Here is a 21,980-nt window from a genome sequence, read left to right as displayed (position 1 = left end):
GCACTTTCACATATTCCATATTTCAAGTATGACAATCTTTAGATTCTACTTTCCTCTGTGCTATAATGCTTGCTCTAAAGAATTCAACTAAAAGTCACATCTTGCCATATGTTGTATTCCACATTGATTCTGAGAGGACGACTTATACAGTACTTCCCCAATGCCACCTTTGTTAAGTTCGCAACACCTGTGTAACACATTTTAGTGTAGCATCAATTATCTAAAATTAAATCATAATGTTTTAGCTTAAACACTGTTTCCTATATTCAAACCAACACCTAATATCTCCATATGGCTTGAAATGAATAACAATAATAAAAATCATAATAATAGAGAGATGTTTCCTCTTCAGGGAAGATTGGTAAAAAAGATACTAAAAATGTTCTAAGAACATAAATGAATATTCCATTTTCCATCTATTGACATTGACGCATGATTTTGTTTAAAAAAGGCAGCTACTGTACAGTATAAGCACTGCTGCCACTGGGGCTGGATGGGGGGGGGGAGAATTTGTTGAATAACCATATTGTGTTGTGGTTAAGAGTTGTTCAGTAACACCTATCCATATGTTCATGCTTGCTGGGGAATTCCAGCCCCTTGTGTTTTTTACATATATTTGGACTTAACTGCTGCCTCCTCACAGCTCGTCCCCTGCTTTGCTTGTACCGGTGCTGTGATGTGGATATGTAAATAAGGATTCAAGCTGTAACCTTGTGCACCTGCACATAAGCAGTTTCCATGTGTCTTGAATACAAAAAGAAAATCCACACATGGAGTTCTCTGAACATTTTGTTCACAGAATTGCAAGCAATGATAGGTCAGGGAGAACACAAATCATGCACTTAAAATACAGATCTAAGACACAAAACCATCAGGGTTCCATGATTTTATTCCTGACCTTGAGCCAGACAAAGCAAAGTACCGTATTTATTGGGCTTTTAATGTTTAGCCAACCTCTGTCATACAGCCAGCTGAAAAAATCTAGCCATAATTTCACAGTGAAGCATGCCCATTGCTTCTCAATATTATTTCCATCATCAAGCTTATGAAATGACAGATGAATCCTTCTTGATGCCCCCAGCTTAAACAATGCTAAGCCTAAATTCAAAGGTTTAAAGTTCTCAGTAAAGGATAAGTTATTCTGCTTTCTGTTAAATATTCTGCTTTCTAGAACATGTTTTAGTCAAAGCTTTATGTTTTTGTTGTTGCTTTAACTTTCTGTACAGAAAGAAAACTGATTCAGCAGATCCAGGCCCATATGCATGACAACAAGGATACAAAGCTTAGGAGAAGGTCATTCAATCCACTGTCCCCATTTGGTTATGTTATTCTTTAGGTTGACAGCCAGTACTGGTGCAACTGGGAGAGAGCCCTCCCGCATAAAATTCTTGAAACCCATCCTGGAAAGCGACAATTTCAAGTAGCCAGTCATATTCTGCATTTCTTTGGGAGGAGTAAGGGAACAGGAATACTGTCTGGAAAACCTACGGTATATACTGTACTATATATAGAAAGAAGTTACAAAGTCCACACCAACCTGCAACACATTAACATTTTCTCCCAATTGAAAATATTTCTCACAAGCGCCACATTGACACTATGTGAGTGATATTTTAACACCTCGCAGTTTAATTAATGCAAATCCCTCCCTAAGCTATACATAGCAAAAACAATGAAGAACAGAAAACGTATCATTGCTTGGCAATCAAAGCCATCTGTTAGCTAATTTCCACCACCCCCAGAAGCACAAACAATGAAAAGATACTAAAAGAGAAAATTATGGATTAGAAATTCAATCTATGGAGTGAAAAGGACAACACATAAGACATCGGAAGTAGCCACAGATAAGAAGAAACTATTCAGCCCACCACGGCAAATGTGTCCCAGTACTGAACTATAATAATTAATAATAATAATAATTGCTGACACTTATATAGCGCTTTTCTGGACACTCCACTCAAAGCGCTTTACAGGTAATGGGGTCTCCCCTCCACCACCACCAATGTGCAGCATCCACCTGGATGATGTGACGGCAGCCATAGTGCGCAAGAACACTCACCACACATCAGTTTGGTACTGTACTGCACATATTGTTCTAGAAACAAACAAGAAAGGGCACTGAAGAGACTCAGATTACATTTAGGGGAAGGAGCTATTTTTTTGGATTTGGGGATGTGTTTTCTATTTAAATCTACCAGGCAGTGTTCGTCACTCTTGTTTCTTTGGCATTTTTGGCATCAGTCTAGATTGCAGACTCACCCATGAAAAATATTTAAAGAAACCAGTTTCAAGGATTCTCAGTATCAAAGTATATGATTTAAAGGGATTAGGCTGTTTTATTCTGAATAATAGTCTGCAAATATTAGCTAAGGATTTTGTGTCTCAAGTGTTAGCTAAATAAATATTGATCTTGTAAGTAAGTTCCTATTTATTTCCCAACCTCCAAATTATTTACAGAACATTAAAGAGGCCACAGGACCTCACTCAGTATTCTCTGATCATTGGAGGCGTGTGATTATTTCATTTTTTTAATTATCATGTACTCAGGCTGGTGGCAGGACAGATCTAAGTAATCTGAACCAAACATTAAACCTTTGTTACTACTAGGAGCCCCTAATGCAACAATACTTACAGTATTTATTTTGGAAATATCTTAAATACCAATAATATTGCCATACTGTATATCTAAAATTAAACTAGTCAGATTAAGGTACATTAAAATACCTAAATCTTTTTTCAGCCTTAAAAGCTATAACAATCATTCCATGGTAATCCTATTGGGTATATAATGCTCAGCAATAATAATATGTTCTCATAACCTTAAATATTCAAGTAGGGAACTCATTAGGAAAAGTCCTGCATTGTCCCCAAAAACTCCATAATCCCTCTGTGGTAATAACATTATTTCATGATAATTTGCTCCATTTCCAATCAAATTTATTTTTTTCTACATTAAAAACATTATAAATTGGTATTGCCTATTGTCAGTCATTTCTACTTGTTACCACTCCTGCAGCTCACTGGTGGGAACAATCACCTGAGCAAGGGCGCCCCCTAGCTGCCATTTGTCATTTCACACTCCAGAAACGCCACAGAGCCTTGCAGAAGACAACACAGCAACACCACAAGCTTGCAGGTGTCTGGGCAGGTTTGGAACACGTGCAATAATGCTTGCTTTTTTAAATGTCCTCGTTGTTTATGGAAAATCAGAAGGAACATGTGAGTCCAAAATGACTAAAGCACTTTACAGCAACAATAAAACAAGATAAAAATGTACATGACAGCCATTTATTTTTTCCCGGAAGCTCAGTCTATCATTAGACTGTCTATACAATTGACCTGTAACGTAACCTGTCTCTGCGCAGCACAGTAGAGAGCTCTGAATGTGTGGACAATAGAGTAATTCCTAACTCGTTTTGCTTGACATCAATAAGCAAACCTGACAGCAGTGAAAATCCAGGGGATATTGGAGACTGCGGATTGATGCAATATTTCAACAAATCGAAAAAACCCATTTCAGTGTAATACGACACACTGTAGTACACTTCACTTTTCACCAGCTTAATAAATGTAGACACACATATAAGACTAGAAGGTCATTTTGCTTTGCAATCCCAAACATTTAAAAAGAAAACCAGATACTCAAAGCTTAGTCGCTAAATAGTAATAATATAAAAACAAGACACCATTCTTTTCTGTTTTGGCTTGAAAGTGAGTTAGAAGTTTGTCTACATAAACAGTCTATGTAATTTTATTAATAACCAAGGACAACAAATTCTGGCAAGGGGAGACAGACAGACATTTTCACTGTAAGTTACAATGAAATTAGAATTGCAACATACCACTGCTTGAATTGGAGCTTGTAATTAATACAACAAATGCAGATTGCTCTGCTGAGACAACTTAATTGTAATCTTCAAAAAAGGAATGGTTGGGAATATTTTTCTACCTGTCTCAAGCATTCCCTATCTATGTCATTAGAGAGAATGAACTGAGTGCTGTTACTTCACTCTCTTCACTCCTCTGTGTGTTACTGTGGTTTATTAAATGCATCTTCCAGCCTAATGAGTACAGATGTGGCTTGCAGTTTTCTAAACATTTTCATTGACAATTGACATTGATAGTGTCCCAACATATGACTTGGGCGGTGTATATGACAGATACACTCAAGGATAAATATTCAAGTTTTACACTCACTGGCTGCAGGTCCTCCATGCTTATGGGAAGTTCTCTGATGGTGAGTAGTACGTCTAATCGATTATTCAAGAATGGTATTTTGCACATCTGAGGGGGAAGAAAACAAAGTATTTAAAGTTTTTGAAAATACCATTAACAAACACAACAAATAATCTGGTACAAGGATAAATACTGTTATAAAAAACATCACACTTTCATCTAGACCACAACTGGATTCTACTGCTTTACTGTCTATGACACATCTTCATGGAGTCTTTATTAATAGTTTAACAATAAAGTAATAATTTATTAATACTTTAATAAATGTTCTGCACATCAAAACAGCAAGGCACTTCTACAGAAGCATCTGTGTTGAACTTTGTCTTTGTTTTGCTCTAAGTGCATTGCATCCTAGACCTTATTTGTTGTTTTTGTTCATAACCGTATGTCAACTAAATGGATCAGATATGACATTGCCAAGATGTGATAAGATATTGCCTCACTGGATAAGATATGACCATTATGGCTTCATCCTGCAATCCATCAGGTCACTATTTCTAGTATGGCACCATGCATTTCTTTCAGTTACCTTTCTGTTTACAATGCTCCATTATGTAGAGTGGAGTTCCATAAGTCACCTTGCATAAAGGCTTCAGCTGAATGAACACAAACAGGAGAAAGCACTCCTCAAAGCAAACTGTGAAATCTCCTAGCGCACAGAAAGTTTTGGCTTGTCCATTTGTCATTTACTGCAGAGTATTTTCCAGATTTAAATCTGAGGGAGCGCTTAAGAGGTTTGTGGTGCAAGAAACGGATGGTTCCTTCTGAACTGAAGCTTGACAAGAATGATTAAAAAGCAAAGGAGCTCTTAAAGGGGAGATTGTGCTATTCAATGGAGCACATAGTCATTACTAACTAGCAATACATCAAAGCGTGGTGTCATTCAGCACCAGCCTTTCTGCAGATCTAATGGCTCCTTAAGTCTTTTGGTTTCGGTTAAATTCAACATGGTAAATAGGAAGAAGCTAAGGGTTCAGTTCCTCACCTCTGTACCCTTCAGGAAATAGAAGCAAATGTTTGTTATTTGATCACTGTTTAAGTCAATTATTTCTAGCAAATACTTGCCAGTGATGGTATCTAACTCAGTTTGGTTGGTACCTATGACTGGTGAATTGCATTTGAGCCAATGATGTTTCGTTGACTGACCTGAGATTAAATTACATCAATGAAAAAAACTATGAGGTAAGTTGCTTATTTTATATGCAGAGGTCTTGAAATTATTGTCTTTAAGAACAAGAAAATGCAGATAGATTTAAAGAAAAAACATAGGTGTTCTGGTTAAAAATGAAATAAACTCTTTGTGCTCTTTGTGGGCATAAACCTCTAATACTGCAGGTAATACCTTGGAAGACCTCACTTCCATGTGGAGGACAGAAGCAGTGGGACCCACTGGCATTTCCCTTGGGCACTGTGGGTGCTGTTCTGTCTAAAAGCATTGGCTTTTCCAAAAAGAAGCATCATCATACCAGGACCTTCCTGAAAAATCACCTTTTCCTGGTGTGCAGTCTTCTACAGAACTCCTAGATGCTGGAATGAACATAGCTCCCTCTCCACTTAAACTACTGTAATTTGTGTTCTATCCAAGGGTTACAGTAGCTGTATCCCATAAAGCCCCTGTCACAGACCACCATCTCCAGGTTATCTAACAGGAAGAAGAACCATCTTAGGTTCATATTCCAGGGTTTTCAGCTAGGCTTTGATGCAATGTATGCCTCACTCTTATAGGGTTGGGTGTATGAAATTTGTTCAAGTGTGATTCTGGGCATGTACTGTAACCGATCTTATGGTCTTATTGGCAGTTTGGCATTTTCTTCTGCTCCTCCAAAACAGACATGTGTTCATGCACATGGACACCATGAGAGTGGCATCAACTGCCTGGATTTGAGGTCTCAGACCCCTCATTTGATGGCTGAACAGCTCCTGATTTCCCTATGAGCAGTGAATGCACTCAGCATCATTACTGGTATCATATACTGGTCTTCCTCTTCAGGTAGTGCACCTCATTTTTTCCCTGGGAGGACAAGTTGGAATCTGTTTGCCTCACAAGAGTCCCCTCATTGCCCACACTGGTTCTCAATTAATAAAGAAGTCTGTTCACTTAAGTGAAAGTCCAGCAAATGAAAATTATGAAATAGTAAATCAGCATAAAAGACAATCCACAGTACTACAGGGATTGGGCACTACATTCATATTTCTGAGCACTTTTGTAAGAAATATGAGGAATTCACAAGTAAAAGTAATACTATATAGAAATTCAGTGGCTTCACAAATGGCGTCAGCACCACTGTAAAATTGTAAATCCCTGAAATGGTTATTATTTAAAAACAGAAATTTCCATATTTTAAGTTTTTGCTGTGTGTTCTCACAGTTACTTTAAAAGAGTTGCCGGAAGAGAATCTGAGAGGTATTCAGTGTTAGATTAAAATTAATTTAATAAGTCAGAGCAAAAAGATTCCACATTGCAAACAATAACTTAATTTTGACATAAGTAGAAAACATCAGATGCCTCTCCTTACCTCCAACATGTACTGATCGACTAGGTGCAACTCTGAGGGTAACCCCTTGTAAGACTTATACATTTCCACATCATCTGGAGTGGGTACATATCTGTTAGGAAATATACAGTACAGTAACAGTGAAATGAAATAAATCCAGGATTTGATTTTACCACATGCTTAATGACTGTTAACAGCTGTCATTTTCTCCTTTTTCCAGTCCTCAAACAGAAATGACAGTACTGTGGATTGCTAAGGTATTCTAAGTGGTGTAAGATAAAAATGAATAATGTAAATCAGAACAACTAAAATTAGTTTGAAGAGGCTGCTGTGTAGTCAGTCAATTCATAGGAGCGTTTTGCTCCTCTAATTACATACAGAGACATTTTGATTAACAGAGATTTAATCACAAAACAGAACAAGGGAAGCCTGAACCTAAGATACATACAGTATAGTATATAAATAGCTGCTCCAGTCTTATTTTTCACATAAAATGAAGGATGTGGTGGTAAATTAATTATGAATGTTTTAGTTTACAAAACATCACAGCCTTTGCCCATTAGTCTGACTAATTTTATCCAAAATTTAATCTTAGCATCTGCTTAATTATTGGAAATTTGGTGTTATAACCCTGTGCTACTTCTATAAAAATACACACATCAAAAGAATCACACATTTTTCTCTTTCTCTCATGGCACAGTACCCGGGTGTTTAGCTGCTCAGAGAGAAAGCCATATTGTTCAGATAACCAAAAAGTTTTTATAAACCACATAAAATGCTGATGCTGAGTTGTGTCTAAATTGCACTGCGTTTGACCCAGTCTACAAGTGGACCCAAATAATACTAGGTACAGTAGTTTTCAATATAAAGCTCAAATGTCTGAACCGAACCTTTTCATAAATTTATAACCAGGGGGGTTATTCAGTTCTGTAGCTACAGCTACAGCATATTAACATTTTGTTAGGAGTGAAAAATTAGTATAAGATACATATTGTATTGTATGGAAAAAATTGACATAAAAAACAGTTTTTTCTTTTTGAATTATGGAATGTCTTTGACCACAGTCTCTTTTGAAGACATCAAGCATTCCACAAAGATTCAACTGAAGAATCATTTTATCATTTCTCAGACCCTGTGCCCAAGAGAGTCACTCAATTCTATATGCCTCTTAGAGCACTTTATCATAAGACCTTCAGCTGTAGAGCTATGCACCTGTTTTGCTAAAAGGTTCTGGCATTTGTTTCCATCAACATTATAAAGTTCAGTACTCTCCCTTTTCACCCAATATCATCTAGCAGTGACTTGCACAGAAAGAGTAGAACTGGGCTATTGCATTCCTTGCGGGAAAGTTCAATGTGTAAACTACACTCAGAATGACCACAAAAGGAATCATAAATTTTCCTAGTAATGTACTAGAGTAGTTTCTCCTTAATCATATAGTAAGAGAAGAGGTTTTGTTTTCAGTCCTCTCATCTGAATTTTAAGTTTTGACTTTAAAAATATGTTCATGGGACTACTATTGATTTGATTATAAATATCAATAACTAAGTATATAAGTGTGTGTTCCACTTAAGCTACAGCAACAATGCAGTCTTTTTTTTCCAACGGCATTATAAGAATGTAAGAAATGCTGCAAATGAAAGGAGATCATTCAATCCCATCTTGCTTATGTGATAGTTCTGTTCCACAGTGAGTTTAAAATTTAATCCATCCTTACCTGCACACAATGGCAATATATGGTTAAAGTAATTGAAGTGCAAATGAAAAAAAATATGTGCTTTAGATCATTTATGAAGCACTGGCGGCCTGTCATAAATTAAAGTTGCACACTAATTCATGCATGCAAAATAGATTATAGTTTTCAGGTTTGGAAAACACACCTCACAACTCAACCCACTCTAAAGGAAAGCAGAGCTATGTCAAGCATGTTAAACAACAGCTAGGAAAGTGCCCGCTGTCTACAACCTACCCAGAAAGGTATTTAGTGTGGGTTATAGAGGGTATTTGAAGACCTTCTTAATCCCTAGTTGGGGTCTCCCTCATGATACAGTATGACGTGGTCTACTCTATGACAAGAGTAGGACACCCTGCACAGATATACTATACTCTCCTCTCTCATCCAACTTTATGAAATCTTTCTGAAAGTATTTTTGTATAATACAGATTTAACAGCATGACAAAAAAGCAGGAGGTGAACCCTTCATACAGCACAAATAGAGAACAGAAAAGTAAAATGAAGGGTATAGTAAGGATGAGATAAACTGCCCCTTTAAAGAATATTTAAGAGCCATGAGTGGTAGTGAGAGAGCAAACCTCCTGAGAGAAGCAATTTGCTCATCACTGAGGCCTCCATCCTCTTCATTAAGAATGGACAACTTTTCCTTCACTTCATTTGGCCTCACAGGAAAACTTTTGAGGAAAATATCTGTATGAACAAAAGAAAATTCAAGTGGTTCACCACAATATCAAAGGCTACTCTTAACAAAAAGGGAAAAAAAACATTAATTGACTGTTAAATCCCAAAGTACTCTTTTAACAAAGAAAGACTGAATATAAAATACCATGAAGGATTTTTAACATTAAAATTTGAATAATGCAGTTTCAGAACTCTTAAGAACTTAAGATTAGAAAATTAATACTAAAAGACAAACACTTAAGTATCAGGCTTTCCATTTACTTTAATGTCCTTTGTTATTTTCTTAAAAAAAACACATAATAGAGTGTGATTTTCTTTGATTTATACATATGTAGATACAATATGTTGACTGCTGTACTCACACATGTACATGATATCATAGGCCCCCAGTTTCCAGCACTGAGACTCACACATGATTCCTACTTCTGCAGGACTGAGATGATATAATGCTTTCATGCAATATTTTTAAGATTATTTTTCAAAGAAGCTTAATAAATGTTGTTTGTGATGATGTCAATGTTTTAATGTACCAAGGGGTAAAACCCAATATTTTTTACGTTTTTTGGTTGTTAAATCAGATGAAATCAGACTGTGTGATTTGGTAAATTCCAATAAAGTAATGAGTCCATCAGAGATAAAGACACAGCTTCTAGAATGTCACCAATTACACAATGACTTAATTATTCAGTTACTAATTACCCAGGCATTGCTTTATTACTCTTATTTTTTTCATCCGTATCACTTTTTCATTGGCTGCCTCTATTTCATAACTAGGGATGAATGTAAAGTATGCTATGGTATCAGCAGGAAAATAGAAGTACAGTAAAAGCTGATTGCAGTATTATATTTAATTAAGAGATTACTACAAATGATAAACTTTGATTACAATGCAATTCTATAATATGCTCAAAGGTAAACATTTATACTGTATGGCTATATGCACTGCATTGCCATAAATGGGAATGTCTATATTGCCCTAAAAGCAAAAGATTGAAGAAAGGGAGTAACGATTTGAAACTTTTTCAGTTGGCTTTCATTCCAGAGAGTCATATTAACAACTAAATTGAGTATTTACTGGCTATTCCATACTCTTACTCTAGTTAAGCCTAAAACAGTGCTCATTGAGGACACCATTCAACATGAGATTTCCATTCACAGATTGATTGACAAAAAACACAATTTAGGCATTGTTGACGCTTTCTCTTTGTTTTCTGGAGGTTGTTATATCTGTTCTGACTGTTATTTTCATTTGCTGATGTATATTTTCTCCTGAAATGGGTAGAAGGTGAAGTTGATATTTTGAAGGTAGACTGAACCCTAACCTTCCCAATTCTTAGCTAGGGTTAGGGTTAGGATTCCCTCCAGCTGTAGACAAGTTGTGATGGCATAGCTGTATTTCAGGACTGAAAAGAAATGTAGGAAAAGTGGTATTTCCAAGTTAGCTTCACATTTTTTTCTTCCATATATGGCTACTTGCACTGCATTGCCATAAATGGGAATGTTGTCTATATTGCCCTAAAAGCAAAAGATTGAAGAAAGGGGGTAACGATTTTAAACTTTTTCAGTTGGCTTTCATTCCAGAGACTCATATTATCAACTAAATTGAGTATTTACTGGCTATTCCTGACTCTTACTCTAGTTAAGCCTAAAACAGTGCTCATTGAGGACACCATTCAACATGAGATTTCCATTCACAGATTGCTTGACAAAAAGCACAATTTAGGCATTGTTGATGCTTTCTCTTTGTTTTCTGGAGGTTGCTCTATCAGTTCTGACTGTTATTTTCATTCGCTGATGTATATTTTCCCGTAAAATGAGTAGAAGGTGAAGTTGATATTTTGAAGGGAGACTGAACCCTAACCCTAACCTTCCCAATCCTTAGCTAGGGTTAGGGTTAGGATTCCCTCCAACTGTAGACAAGTTGTGATGGCGTAGCTGTATTTCAGGACTGAAAAGAAATGTAGGAGAAGTGGTATTTCCAAGTTAGCTTCACATTTTTTTTCTTCTATATATATGGCTATATGCACTGCATTGCCATAAATGGGAATGTCTACATTGCCCTAAAAGGAAAAGATTGAAGAAAGGAAGTATCGATTTGAAATTTTTCAGTTGCCTTTCATTCCAGAGACTCATATTATAAACTAAATTGAGAATTTACTGGCTATTCCTGACTCTTACCCTAGCTAAACCTAAAACAGTGCTCATTGAGGACACCATTCAACATGAGATTTCCATTCACAGATTGCTTGACAAAAAACACAATTTAGGCATTGTTGCTGCTTTCTCTTTGTTTTCTGGAGGTTGCTATATCAGTTCTGACTGTTATTTTCATTTGCTGATGTATATTTTCTCCTGAAATGGGTAGAAGGTGAAGTTGATATTTTGAAGGTAGACTGAACCCTAACCCTAACCTTCCCAATCCTTAGCTAGGGTTAGGGTTAGGATTCCCTCCAACTGTAGACAAGTTGTGATGGCGTAGCTGTATTTTAGGACTGAAAAGAAATGTAGGAGAAGTGGTATTTCCAAGTTAGCTTCACATTTTTTTTCCTCTATATATGGCTATATGCACTGCATTGCCATAAATTTGAATGTCTATATTGCCCTAAAAGCAAAAGACTGAAGAAAGGGAGTAACGATTTGAAACTTTTTCAGTTGGCTTTCATTCCAGAGAGTAATATTAACAAATAAATTGAGTATTTACTGGCTATTCCTGACTCTTACCCTAGCTAAGCCTAAGACAGTGCTCATTGAGGACACCATTCAACATGAGATTTCCATTCACAGATTGCTTGACAAAAAACACAATTTAGGCATTTTTGCTGCTTTCTCTTTGTTTTCTGGAGGTTGCTATATCAGTTCTGACTGTTATTTTCATTTGCTGATGTATATTTTCTCCTGAAATGGGTAGAAGGTGAAGTTGATATTTTGAAGGTAGACTGAACCCTAACCTTCCCAATCCTTAGCTAGGGTTAGGGTTAGGATTCCCTCCAACTGTAGACAAGTTGTGATGGCATAGCTGTATTTCAGGACTGAAAAGAAAGGTAGGAAAAATGGTATTTCCAAGTTAGCTTCACATTTTTTTCTTCCATATATGGCTACTTGCACTGCATTGCCATAAATGGGAATGTTGTCTATATTGCCCTAAAAGCAAAAGATTGAAGAAAGGTGGTAACGATTTTAAACTTTTTCAGTTGGCTTTCATTCCAGAGACTCATATTATCAACTAAATTGAGTATTTACTGGCTATTCCTGACTCTTACCCTAGCTAAGCCTAAAACAGTGCTCATTGAGGACACCATTCAACATGAGATTTCCATTCACAGATTGCTTGACAAAAAACACAATTTAGGCATTGTTGCTGCTTTCTCTTTGTTTTCTGGAGGTTGCTATATCAGTTCTGACTGTTATTTTCATTTGCTGATGTATATTTTCTCCTGAAATGGGTAGAAGGTGAAGTTGATATTTTGAAGGTAGACTGAACCCTAACCCTAACCTTCCCAATCCTTAGCTAGGGTTAGGGTTAGGATTCCCTCCAACTGTAGACAAGTTGTGATGGCGTAGCTGTATTTTAGGACTGAAAAGAAATGTAGGAGAAGTGGTATTTCCAAGTTAGCTTCACATTTTTTTTCCTCTATATATGGCTATATGCACTGCATTGCCATAAATTTGAATGTCTATATTGCCCTAAAAGCAAAAGACTGAAGAAAGGGAGTAACGATTTGAAACTTTTTCAGTTGGCTTTCATTCCAGAGAGTAATATTAACAAATAAATTGAGTATTTACTGGCTATTCCTGACTCTTACCCTAGCTAAGCCTAAGACAGTGCTCATTGAGGACACCATTCAACATGAGATTTCCATTCACAGATTGCTTGACAAAAAACACAATTTAGGCATTGTTGCTGCTTTCTCTTTGTTTTCTGGAGGTTGCTATATCAGTTCTGACTGTTATTTTCATTTGCTGATGTATATTTTCTCCTGAAATGGGTAGAAGGTGAAGTTGATATTTTGAAGGTAGACTGAACCCTAACCTTCCCAATCCTTAGCTAGGGTTAGGGTTAGGATTACCTCCAACTGTAGACAAGTTGTGATGGCATAGCTGTATTTCAGGACTGGAAAGAAAGGTAGGAAAAGTGGTATTTCCAAGTTAACTTCACATTTTTTTCTTCCATATATGGCTACTTGCACTGCATTGCCATTAATGGGAATGTTGTCTATATTGCCCTAAAAGCAAAAGACTGAAGAAAGGGAGTAACGATTTGAAACTTTTTCAGTTGGCTTTCATTCCAGAGAGTCATATTAATAAATAAATTGAGTATTTACTGGCTATTCCTGACTCTTACCCTAGCTAAGCCTAAGACAGTGCTCATTGAGGACACCATTCAACATGAGATTTCCATTCACAGATTGATTGACAAAAAACACAATTTAGGCATTGTTGACGCTTTCTCTTTGTTTTCAGGAGGTTGTTATATCTGTTCTGACTGTTATTTTCATTTGCTGATGTATATTTTCTCCTGAAATGGGTAGAAGGTGAACTTGATATTTTGAAGGTAGACTTAACCCTAACCTTCCCAATTCTTAGCTAGGGTTAGGGTTAGAATTCCCTCCAACTGTAGACAAGTTGTGATGGCATAGCTGTATTTCAGGACTGAAAAGAAATGTAGGAAACGTGGTATTTCCAAGTTATCTTCACATTTTTTTATATATGGCTATATGCACTGCATTGCCATAAATTTGAATGTCTATATTGCCCTAAAAGCAACAGACTGAAGAAAGGGAGTAACGATTTGAAACTTTTTCAGTTGGCTTTCATTCCAGAGAGTCATATTAACAAATAAATTGAGTATTTACTGGCTATTCCTGACTCTTACCCTAGCTAAGCCTAAGACAGTGCTCATTGAGGACACCATTCAACATGAGATTTCTATTCACAGATTGATTGACAAAAAGCACAATTTAGGCATTGTTGCTGCTTTCTCTTTGTTTTCTGGAGGTTGCTCTATCAGTTCTGACTGTTATTTTCATTTGCTGATGTATATTTTCTCCTGAAATGGGTAGAAGGTGAAGTTGATATTTTGAAGGTAGACTGAACCCTAACCCTAACCTTCCCAATCCTTAGCTCGGTTAGGGTTAGGATTCCCTCCAACTGTAGACAAGTTGTGATGGCATAGCTGTATTTCAGGACTGAAAAGAAAGGTAGGAAAAATGGTATTTCCAAGTTAGCTTCACATTTTTTTCTTCCATAAATGGCTACTTGCACTGCATTGCCATAAATGGGAATGTTGTCTATATTGCCCTAAAAGCAAAAGATTGAAGAAAGGTGGTAACGATTTTAAACTTTTTCAGTTGGCTTTCATTCCAGAGACTCATATTATCAACTAAATTGAGTATTTACTGGCTATTCCTGACTCTTACCCTAGCTAAGCCTAAGACAGTGCTCATTGAGGACACCATTCAACATGAGATTTCCATTCACAGATTGCTTGACAAAAAACACAATTTAGGCATTTTTGCTGCTTTCTCTTTGTTTTCTGGAGGTTGCTATATCAGTTCTGACTGTTATTTTCATTTGCTGATGTATATTTTCTCCTGAAATGGGTAGAAGGTGAAGTTGATATTTTGAAGGTAGACTGAACCCTAACCTTCCCAATCCTTAGCTAGGGTTAGGGTTAGGATTCCCTCCAACTGTAGACAAGTTGTGATGGCATAGCTGTATTTCAGGACTGAAAAGAAAGGTAGGAAAAATGGTATTTCCAAGTTAGCTTCACATTTTTTTCTTCCATATATGGCTACTTGCACTGCATTGCCATAAATGGGAATGTTGTCTATATTGCCCTAAAAGCAAAAGATTGAAGAAAGGTGGTAACGATTTTAAACTTTTTCAGTTGGCTTTCATTCCAGAGACTCATATTATCAACTAAATTGAGTATTTACTGGCTATTCCTGACTCTTACCCTAGCTAAGCCTAAAACAGTGCTCATTGAGGACACCATTCAACATGAGATTTCCATTCACAGATTGCTTGACAAAAAACACAATTTAGGCATTGTTGCTGCTTTCTCTTTGTTTTCTGGAGGTTGCTATATCAGTTCTGACTGTTATTTTCATTTGCTGATGTAGATTTTCTCCTGAAATGGGTAGAAGGTGAAGTTGATATTTTGAAGGTAGACTGAACAATAACCCTAACCTTCCCAATCCTTAGCTAGGGTTAGGGTTAGGATTCCCTCCAACTGTAGACAAGTTGTGATGGCATAGCTGTATTTCAGGACTGGAAAGAAAGGTAGGAAAAGTGGTATTTCCAAGTTAACTTCACATTTTTTTCTTCCATATATGGCTACTTGCACTGCATTGCCATTAATGGGAATGTTGTCTATATTGCCCTAAAAGCAAAAGACTGAAGAAAGGGAGTAACGATTTGAAACTTTTTCAGTTGGCTTTCATTCCAGAGAGTCATATTAACAAATAAATTGAGTATTTACTGGCTATTCCTGACTCTTACCCTAGCTAAGCCTAAGACAGTGCTCATTGAGGACACCATTCAACATGAGATTTCTATTCACAGATTGATTGACAAAAAGCACAATTTAGGCATTGTTGCTGCTTTCTCTTTGTTTTCTGGAGGTTGCTCTATCAGTTCTGACTGTTATTTTCATTTGCTGATGTATATTTTCTCCTGAAATGGGTAGAAGGTGAAGTTGATATTTTGAAGGTAGACTGAACCCTAACCCTAACCTTCCCAATCCTTAGCTCGGTTAGGGTTAGGATTCCCTCCAACTGTAGACAAGTTGTGATGGCATAGCTGTATTTCAGGACTGATAAGAAATGTAGGAAAAGTGGTATTTCCAAGTTAGCTTCACATTTTTTTCTTCCATATATGGCTACTTGCACTGCATTGCCATAAATGGGAATGTTGTCTATATTGCCCTAAAAGCAAAAGATTGAAGAAAGGGGGTAACGATTTTAAACTTTTTCAGTTGGCTTTCATTCCAGAGACTCATATTATGAACTAAATTGAGAATTTACTGGCTATTCCTGACTCCTACCCTAGCTAAGCCTAAAACAGTGCTCATTGAGGACACCATTCAACATGAGATTTCCATTCACAGATTGCGTGACAAAAAACACAATTTAGGCATTGTTGCTGCTTTCTCTTTGTTTTCTGGAGGTTGCTATATCAGTTCTGACTGTTATTTTCATTTGCTGATGTATATTTTCTCCTGAAATGGGTAGAAGGTGAAGTTGATATTTTGAAGGTAGACTGAACCCTAACCCTAACCTTCCCAATCCTTAGCTAGGGTTAGGGTTAGGATTCCCTCCAACTGTAGACAAGTTGTGATGGCATAGCTGTATTTCAGGACTGGAAAGAAAGGTAGGAAAAGTGGTATTTCCAAGTTAACTTCACATTTTTTTCTTCCATATATGGCTACTTGCACTGCATTGCCATTAATGGGAATGTTGTCTATATTGCCCTAAAAGCAAAAGACTGAAGAAAGGGAGTAACGATTTGAAACTTTTTCAGTTGGCTTTCATTCCAGAGAGTCATATTAATAAATAAATTGAGTATTTACTGGCTATTCCTGACTCTTACCCTAGCTAAGCCTAAGACAGTGCTCATTGAGGACACCATTCAACATGAGATTTCCATTCACAGATTGATTGACAAAAAACACAATTTAGGCATTGTTGACGCTTTCTCTTTGTTTTCAGGAGGTTGTTATATCTGTTCTGACTGTTATTTTCATTTGCTGATGTATATTTTCTCCTGAAATGGGTAGAAGGTGAAGTTGATATTTTGAAGGTAGACTTAACCCTAACCTTCCCAATTCTTAGCTAGGGTTAGGGTTAGAATTCCCTCCAACTGTAGACAAGTTGTGATGGCATAGCTGTATTTCAGGACTGAAAAGAAATGTAGGAGAAGTGGTATTTCCAAGTTAGCTTCACATTTTTTTCTTCCATATATGGCTACTTGCACTGCATTGCCATAAATGGGAATGTTGTCTATATTGCCCTAAAAGCAAAAGATTGAAGAAAGGTGGTAACGATTTTAAACTTTTTCAGTTGGCTTTTATTCCAGAGACTCATATTATCAACTAAATTGAGAATTTACTGGCTATTCCTGACTCTTACTCTAGATAAGCCTAAAACAGTGCTCATTGAGGACACCATTCAACATGAGATTTCCATTCACAAATTGCTTGACAAAAAGCACAATTTAGACATTGTTGATGCGTTCTCTTTGTTTTCTGGAGGTTTCTCTATCAGTTCTGACTGTTATTTTCATTCGCTGATGTATATTTTCCCCTAAAATTAGTAGAAGGTGAAGTTGATATTTTGAAGGTAGACTGAACCCTAACTCTAACCTTCCCAATCCTTAGCTAGGGTTAGGGTTAGGATTCCCTCCAACTGTAGACAAGTTGTGATGGCATAGCTGTATTTCAGGACTGAAAAGAAATGTAGGAAAAATGGTATTTCCAAGTTATCTTCACATTTTTTTTCTTCTATATATATGGCTATATGCACTGCATTGCCATAAATGGGAATGTCTATATTGCCCTAAAAGGAAAAGATTGAAGAAAGGAAGTATCGATTTGAAATTTTTCAGTTGGCTTTCATTCCAGAGACTCATATTATAAACTAAATTGAGTATTTACTGGCTATTCCTGACTCTTACCCTAGCTAAGCCTAAAACAGTGCTCATTGAGGACACCATTCAACATGAGATTTCCATTCACAGATTGCTTGACAAAAAACACAATTTAGGCATTGTTGACGCTTTCTCTTTGTTTTCTGGAGGTTGCTATATCAGTTCTGACTGTTATTTTCATTTGCTGATGTATATTTTCTCCTGAAATGGGTAGAAGGTGAAGTTGATATTTTGAAGGTAGACTTAACCCTAACCTTCCCAATTCTTAGCTAGGGTTAGGGTTAGAATTCCCTCCAACTGTAGACAAGTTGTGATGGCATAGCTGTATTTCAGGACTGAAAAGAAATGTAGGAGAAGTGGTATTTCCAAGTTAGCTTCACATTTTTTTCTTCCATATATGGCTACTTGCACTGCATTGCCATAAATGGGAATGTTGTCTATATTGCCCTAAAAGCAAAAGATTGAAGAAAGGTGGTAACGATTTTAAACTTTTTCAGTTGGCTTTTATTCCAGAGACTCATATTATCAACTAAATTGAGAATTTACTGGCTATTCCTGACTCTTACTCTAGATAAGCCTAAAACAGTGCTCATTGAGGACACCATTCAACATGAGATTTCCATTCACAAATTGCTTGACAAAAAGCACAATTTAGACATTGTTGATGCGTTCTCTTTGTTTTCTGGAGGTTTCTCTATCAGTTCTGACTGTTATTTTCATTCGCTGATGTATATTTTCCCCTAAAATTAGTAGAAGGTGAAGTTGATATTTTGAAGGTAGACTGAACCCTAACTCTAACCTTCCCAATCCTTAGCTAGGGTTAGGGTTAGGATTCCCTCCAACTGTAGACAAGTTGTGATGGCATAGCTGTATTTCAGGACTGAAAAGAAATGTAGGAAAAATGGTATTTCCAAGTTATCTTCACATTTTTTTTCTTCTATATATATGGCTATATGCACTGCATTGCCATAAATGGGAATGTCTATATTGCCCTAAAAGGAAAAGATTGAAGAAAGGAAGTATCGATTTGAAATTTTTCAGTTGGCTTTCATTCCAGAGACTCATATTATAAACTAAATTGAGTATTTACTGGCTATTCCTGACTCTTACCCTAGCTAAGCCTAAAACAGTGCTCATTGAGGACACCATTCAACATGAGATTTCCATTCACAGATTGCTTGACAAAAAACACAATTTAGGCATTGTTGACGCTTTCTCTTTGTTTTCTGGTGGTTGCTATATCAGTTCTGACTGTTATTTTCATTTGCTGATGTATATTTTCCCCTAAAATTAGTAGAAGGTGAAGTTGATATTTTGAAGGTAGACTGAACCCTAACTCTAACCTTCCCAATCCTTAGCTAGGGTTAGGGTTAGGATTCCCTCCAACTGTAGACAAGTTGTGATGGCATAGCTGTATTTCAGGACTGAAAAGAAATGTAGGAAACGTGGTATTTCCAAGTTATCTTCACATTTTTTTATATATGGCTATATGCACTGCATTGCCATAAATCTGAATGTCTATATTGCCCTAAAAGCAACAGACTGAAGAAAGGGAGTAACGATTTGAAACTTTTTCAGTTGGCTTTCATTCCAGAGAGTCATATTAACAAATAAATTGAGTATTTACTGGCTATTCCTGACTCTTACCCTAGCTAAGCCTAAGACAGTGCTCATTGAGGACACCATTCAACATGAGATTTCTATTCACAGATTGATTGACAAAAAGCACAATTTAGGCATTGTTGATGCTTTCTCTTTGTTTTCTGGAGGTTGCTCTATCAGTTCTGACTGTTATTTTCATTTGCTGATGTATATTTTCTCCTGAAATGGGTAGAAGGTGAAGTTGATATTTTGAAGGTAGACTGAACCCTAACCCTAACCTTCCCAATCCTTAGCTCGGTTAGGGTTAGGATTCCCTCCAACTGTAGACAAGTTGTGATGGCATAGCTGTATTTCAGGACTGATAAGAAATGTAGGAAAAGTGGTATTTCCAAGTTAGCTTCACATTTTTTTCTTCCATATATGGCTACTTGCACTGCATTGCCATAAATGGGAATGTTGTCTATATTGCCCTAAAAGCAAAAGATTGAAGAAAGGGGGTAACGATTTTAAACTTTTTCAGTTGGCTTTCATTCCAGAGACTCATATTATCAACTAAATTGAGTATTTACTGGTTATTCCTGACTCTTACTCTAGTTAAGCCTAAAACAGTGCTCATTGAGGACACCATTCAACATCAGATTTCCACTCACAGATTGCTTGACAAAAAACACAATGTAGGCACTGTTGATGCTTTCTCTTTGTTTTCTGGAGGTTGCTATATCGGTTCTGACTGTTATTTTCATTTTCTGATATATATTTTCTCATGAAATGGGTAGAAGGTGAAGTTGATATTTTGAAGGTAGACTGAACCCTAACCCTAACCTTCCCAATCCTGTAAAATACATTGGGAGCATTGCCTGAAAAACAGTGTATAAATGTAGTATGCTGAAAAGAGAAGGAAAGAAACACAAAAAATGTGTTTCTTTTCTTCTCTTTTAGGCATGGAATAAACCTTTACCTGTTCCTTTGCAGCCTATGCATGCTGACACAGCTTCCTACTTGAACTAAATATAGCATTATTATAATATTATCCAGTTAGAGGCCTTTTCACCTATCAACGTGAAATGAATATAAATGGTTAATTCTATTCCATAAACTACTTTTGCATTTGTAAGTGGGGATTTGTCAGAATATCACTCATTCTTTAATCAATGAACACTTTGCATAAGCTCTTAAGACAAAAAACATTACAAGACAACCCAACACTGAAAAGTGCACCAAGTTCCTACTGCTGTCTGTTGCTGCCATCAACTGGGCATTTTCTCTATTTACAAAAAGAGAATACTTTTTCACTGACAAAAGTATTAATTTTGCTTCAATTAACTTACTCTATCTAGGTATCCAGCAGGGCATGGTATGCTTTGTCCAGTTTGCTATCTATAGTGAGAACAACTAGGAAGGGACTTTTATTTATTCACAATGATTTTTTTGAGAGATGATTAAATGGTAAATTGAATAGTCGTCTGACATTAGTAGTAAGCTAGTTTCTAAAGGCACAATAAAGCTAAATTTACTTAAATTCACTTTTAGTAATTGTGGAATTACAGGCCTGTCATGTCACAGAGTGCATGTCCATCTTTTCAAGGTATTTTGCTTTCAGAAGAATTTCAGAAATGTGTTTTCACTGTTGATGTCATAGGGTAAAGAATGTCTTGCAAAAATCAACATTTGGATAATAAGAGAAGCACTTCACAAAACAAATGTTAAAAATGTCTCAGTTTTTTCACCTGTCAATAGTGTTTAAGAACAGCACTTGACACAGTCCTCCAGGTTTTGAGGCTTACCTATACTTTCCAGTGTGTAATTGCACAGCAACAGTGGTAAAATAGACACATTAAGTGAACAGTCAATTCAAATAAGGTCATTAACACTCCAGTGTAGAATGCAAATTGGAAGATACGGCCACCATACTGTCACACTCCACACTCTCCCTCGCAAACGCCGTTGCATTCCCAAACCCACTGACATTCCTAATTGAACCCATCACATTCCCACATGCACCAGATTCCAAAAATTCTCACTCCCAAACCAATTATCCTCCCACGTCCCTTTCCTTTCAGTATTTAAGGTTCCCTCTCACCCCAACCCAATGACAGCTCACTAGTGAGAAGTCTCTTGTAGTATTCTCCTGTGTGTGTTTCCAAACCCTCTGACTGATCTCCTGTTACTAACTCTTTGACCATGCCTTTTGGATTTTGTCTTTGGATTGTTTTTTGGATGTCTCCCATTACTGGACCCTTTTTGACCTAGCTTCTGGATCTTGTCTTTTGGCTTGTCCCTTTGCTACTCTGTGTTCTGTGGGATTCACGGTCACGCACAAGGATCCTCCTATTCTACCGATTAGATTCCTTGACATATACAGGACCAGTGGTGAATATCAGGGCTGTTGGTTCCTTTTTTTGACAGTAAAGGAAACTAAGTGCAATAGAATGAGAGGACAATCAGTAATTACACTAATGGACAGTTCTTGCAAATCAGAATGGGCAAAAATACAGATGAACGCTGTAGTTTTTTCAATGGCATAAAAAAATAAGGAATAAAGTTTGTTACAGTATATCTATTGTATCCATATGATTTGAATTCCC

General features: G+C 36.7%; 1 protein-coding gene across 2 annotated transcripts in view; it reads right to left on the bottom strand.

Moving 5' to 3' along the window:
• Positions 1 to 21,980, bottom strand: part of LOC107079539 (formin-H) — a 50,645-nt gene that overhangs the window by 13,282 nt on the left and 15,383 nt on the right. For both annotated transcript variants that reach the window (XM_015364560.2, XM_015364561.2), the window contains exons 9-11: positions 9,045 to 9,156; positions 6,753 to 6,843; positions 4,198 to 4,284 (exon numbers count right to left, since the gene is read on the bottom strand). In XM_015364560.2, the coding sequence (XP_015220046.2) occupies positions 4,198 to 4,284; positions 6,753 to 6,843; positions 9,045 to 9,156 (290 nt within the window). The remainder of the gene's footprint in view (positions 1 to 4,197; positions 4,285 to 6,752; positions 6,844 to 9,044; positions 9,157 to 21,980) is intronic.

The sequence above is a fragment of the Lepisosteus oculatus genome, chromosome 16 (genome assembly GCF_040954835.1).
Source record: "Lepisosteus oculatus isolate fLepOcu1 chromosome 16, fLepOcu1.hap2, whole genome shotgun sequence".
In the NCBI taxonomy this organism is placed as follows: domain Eukaryota; kingdom Metazoa; phylum Chordata; class Actinopteri; order Semionotiformes; family Lepisosteidae; genus Lepisosteus; species Lepisosteus oculatus.
The sequence above is the reverse complement of the archived record's forward strand: the minus strand, read 5'-3'. Positions and strand labels throughout refer to the sequence as shown.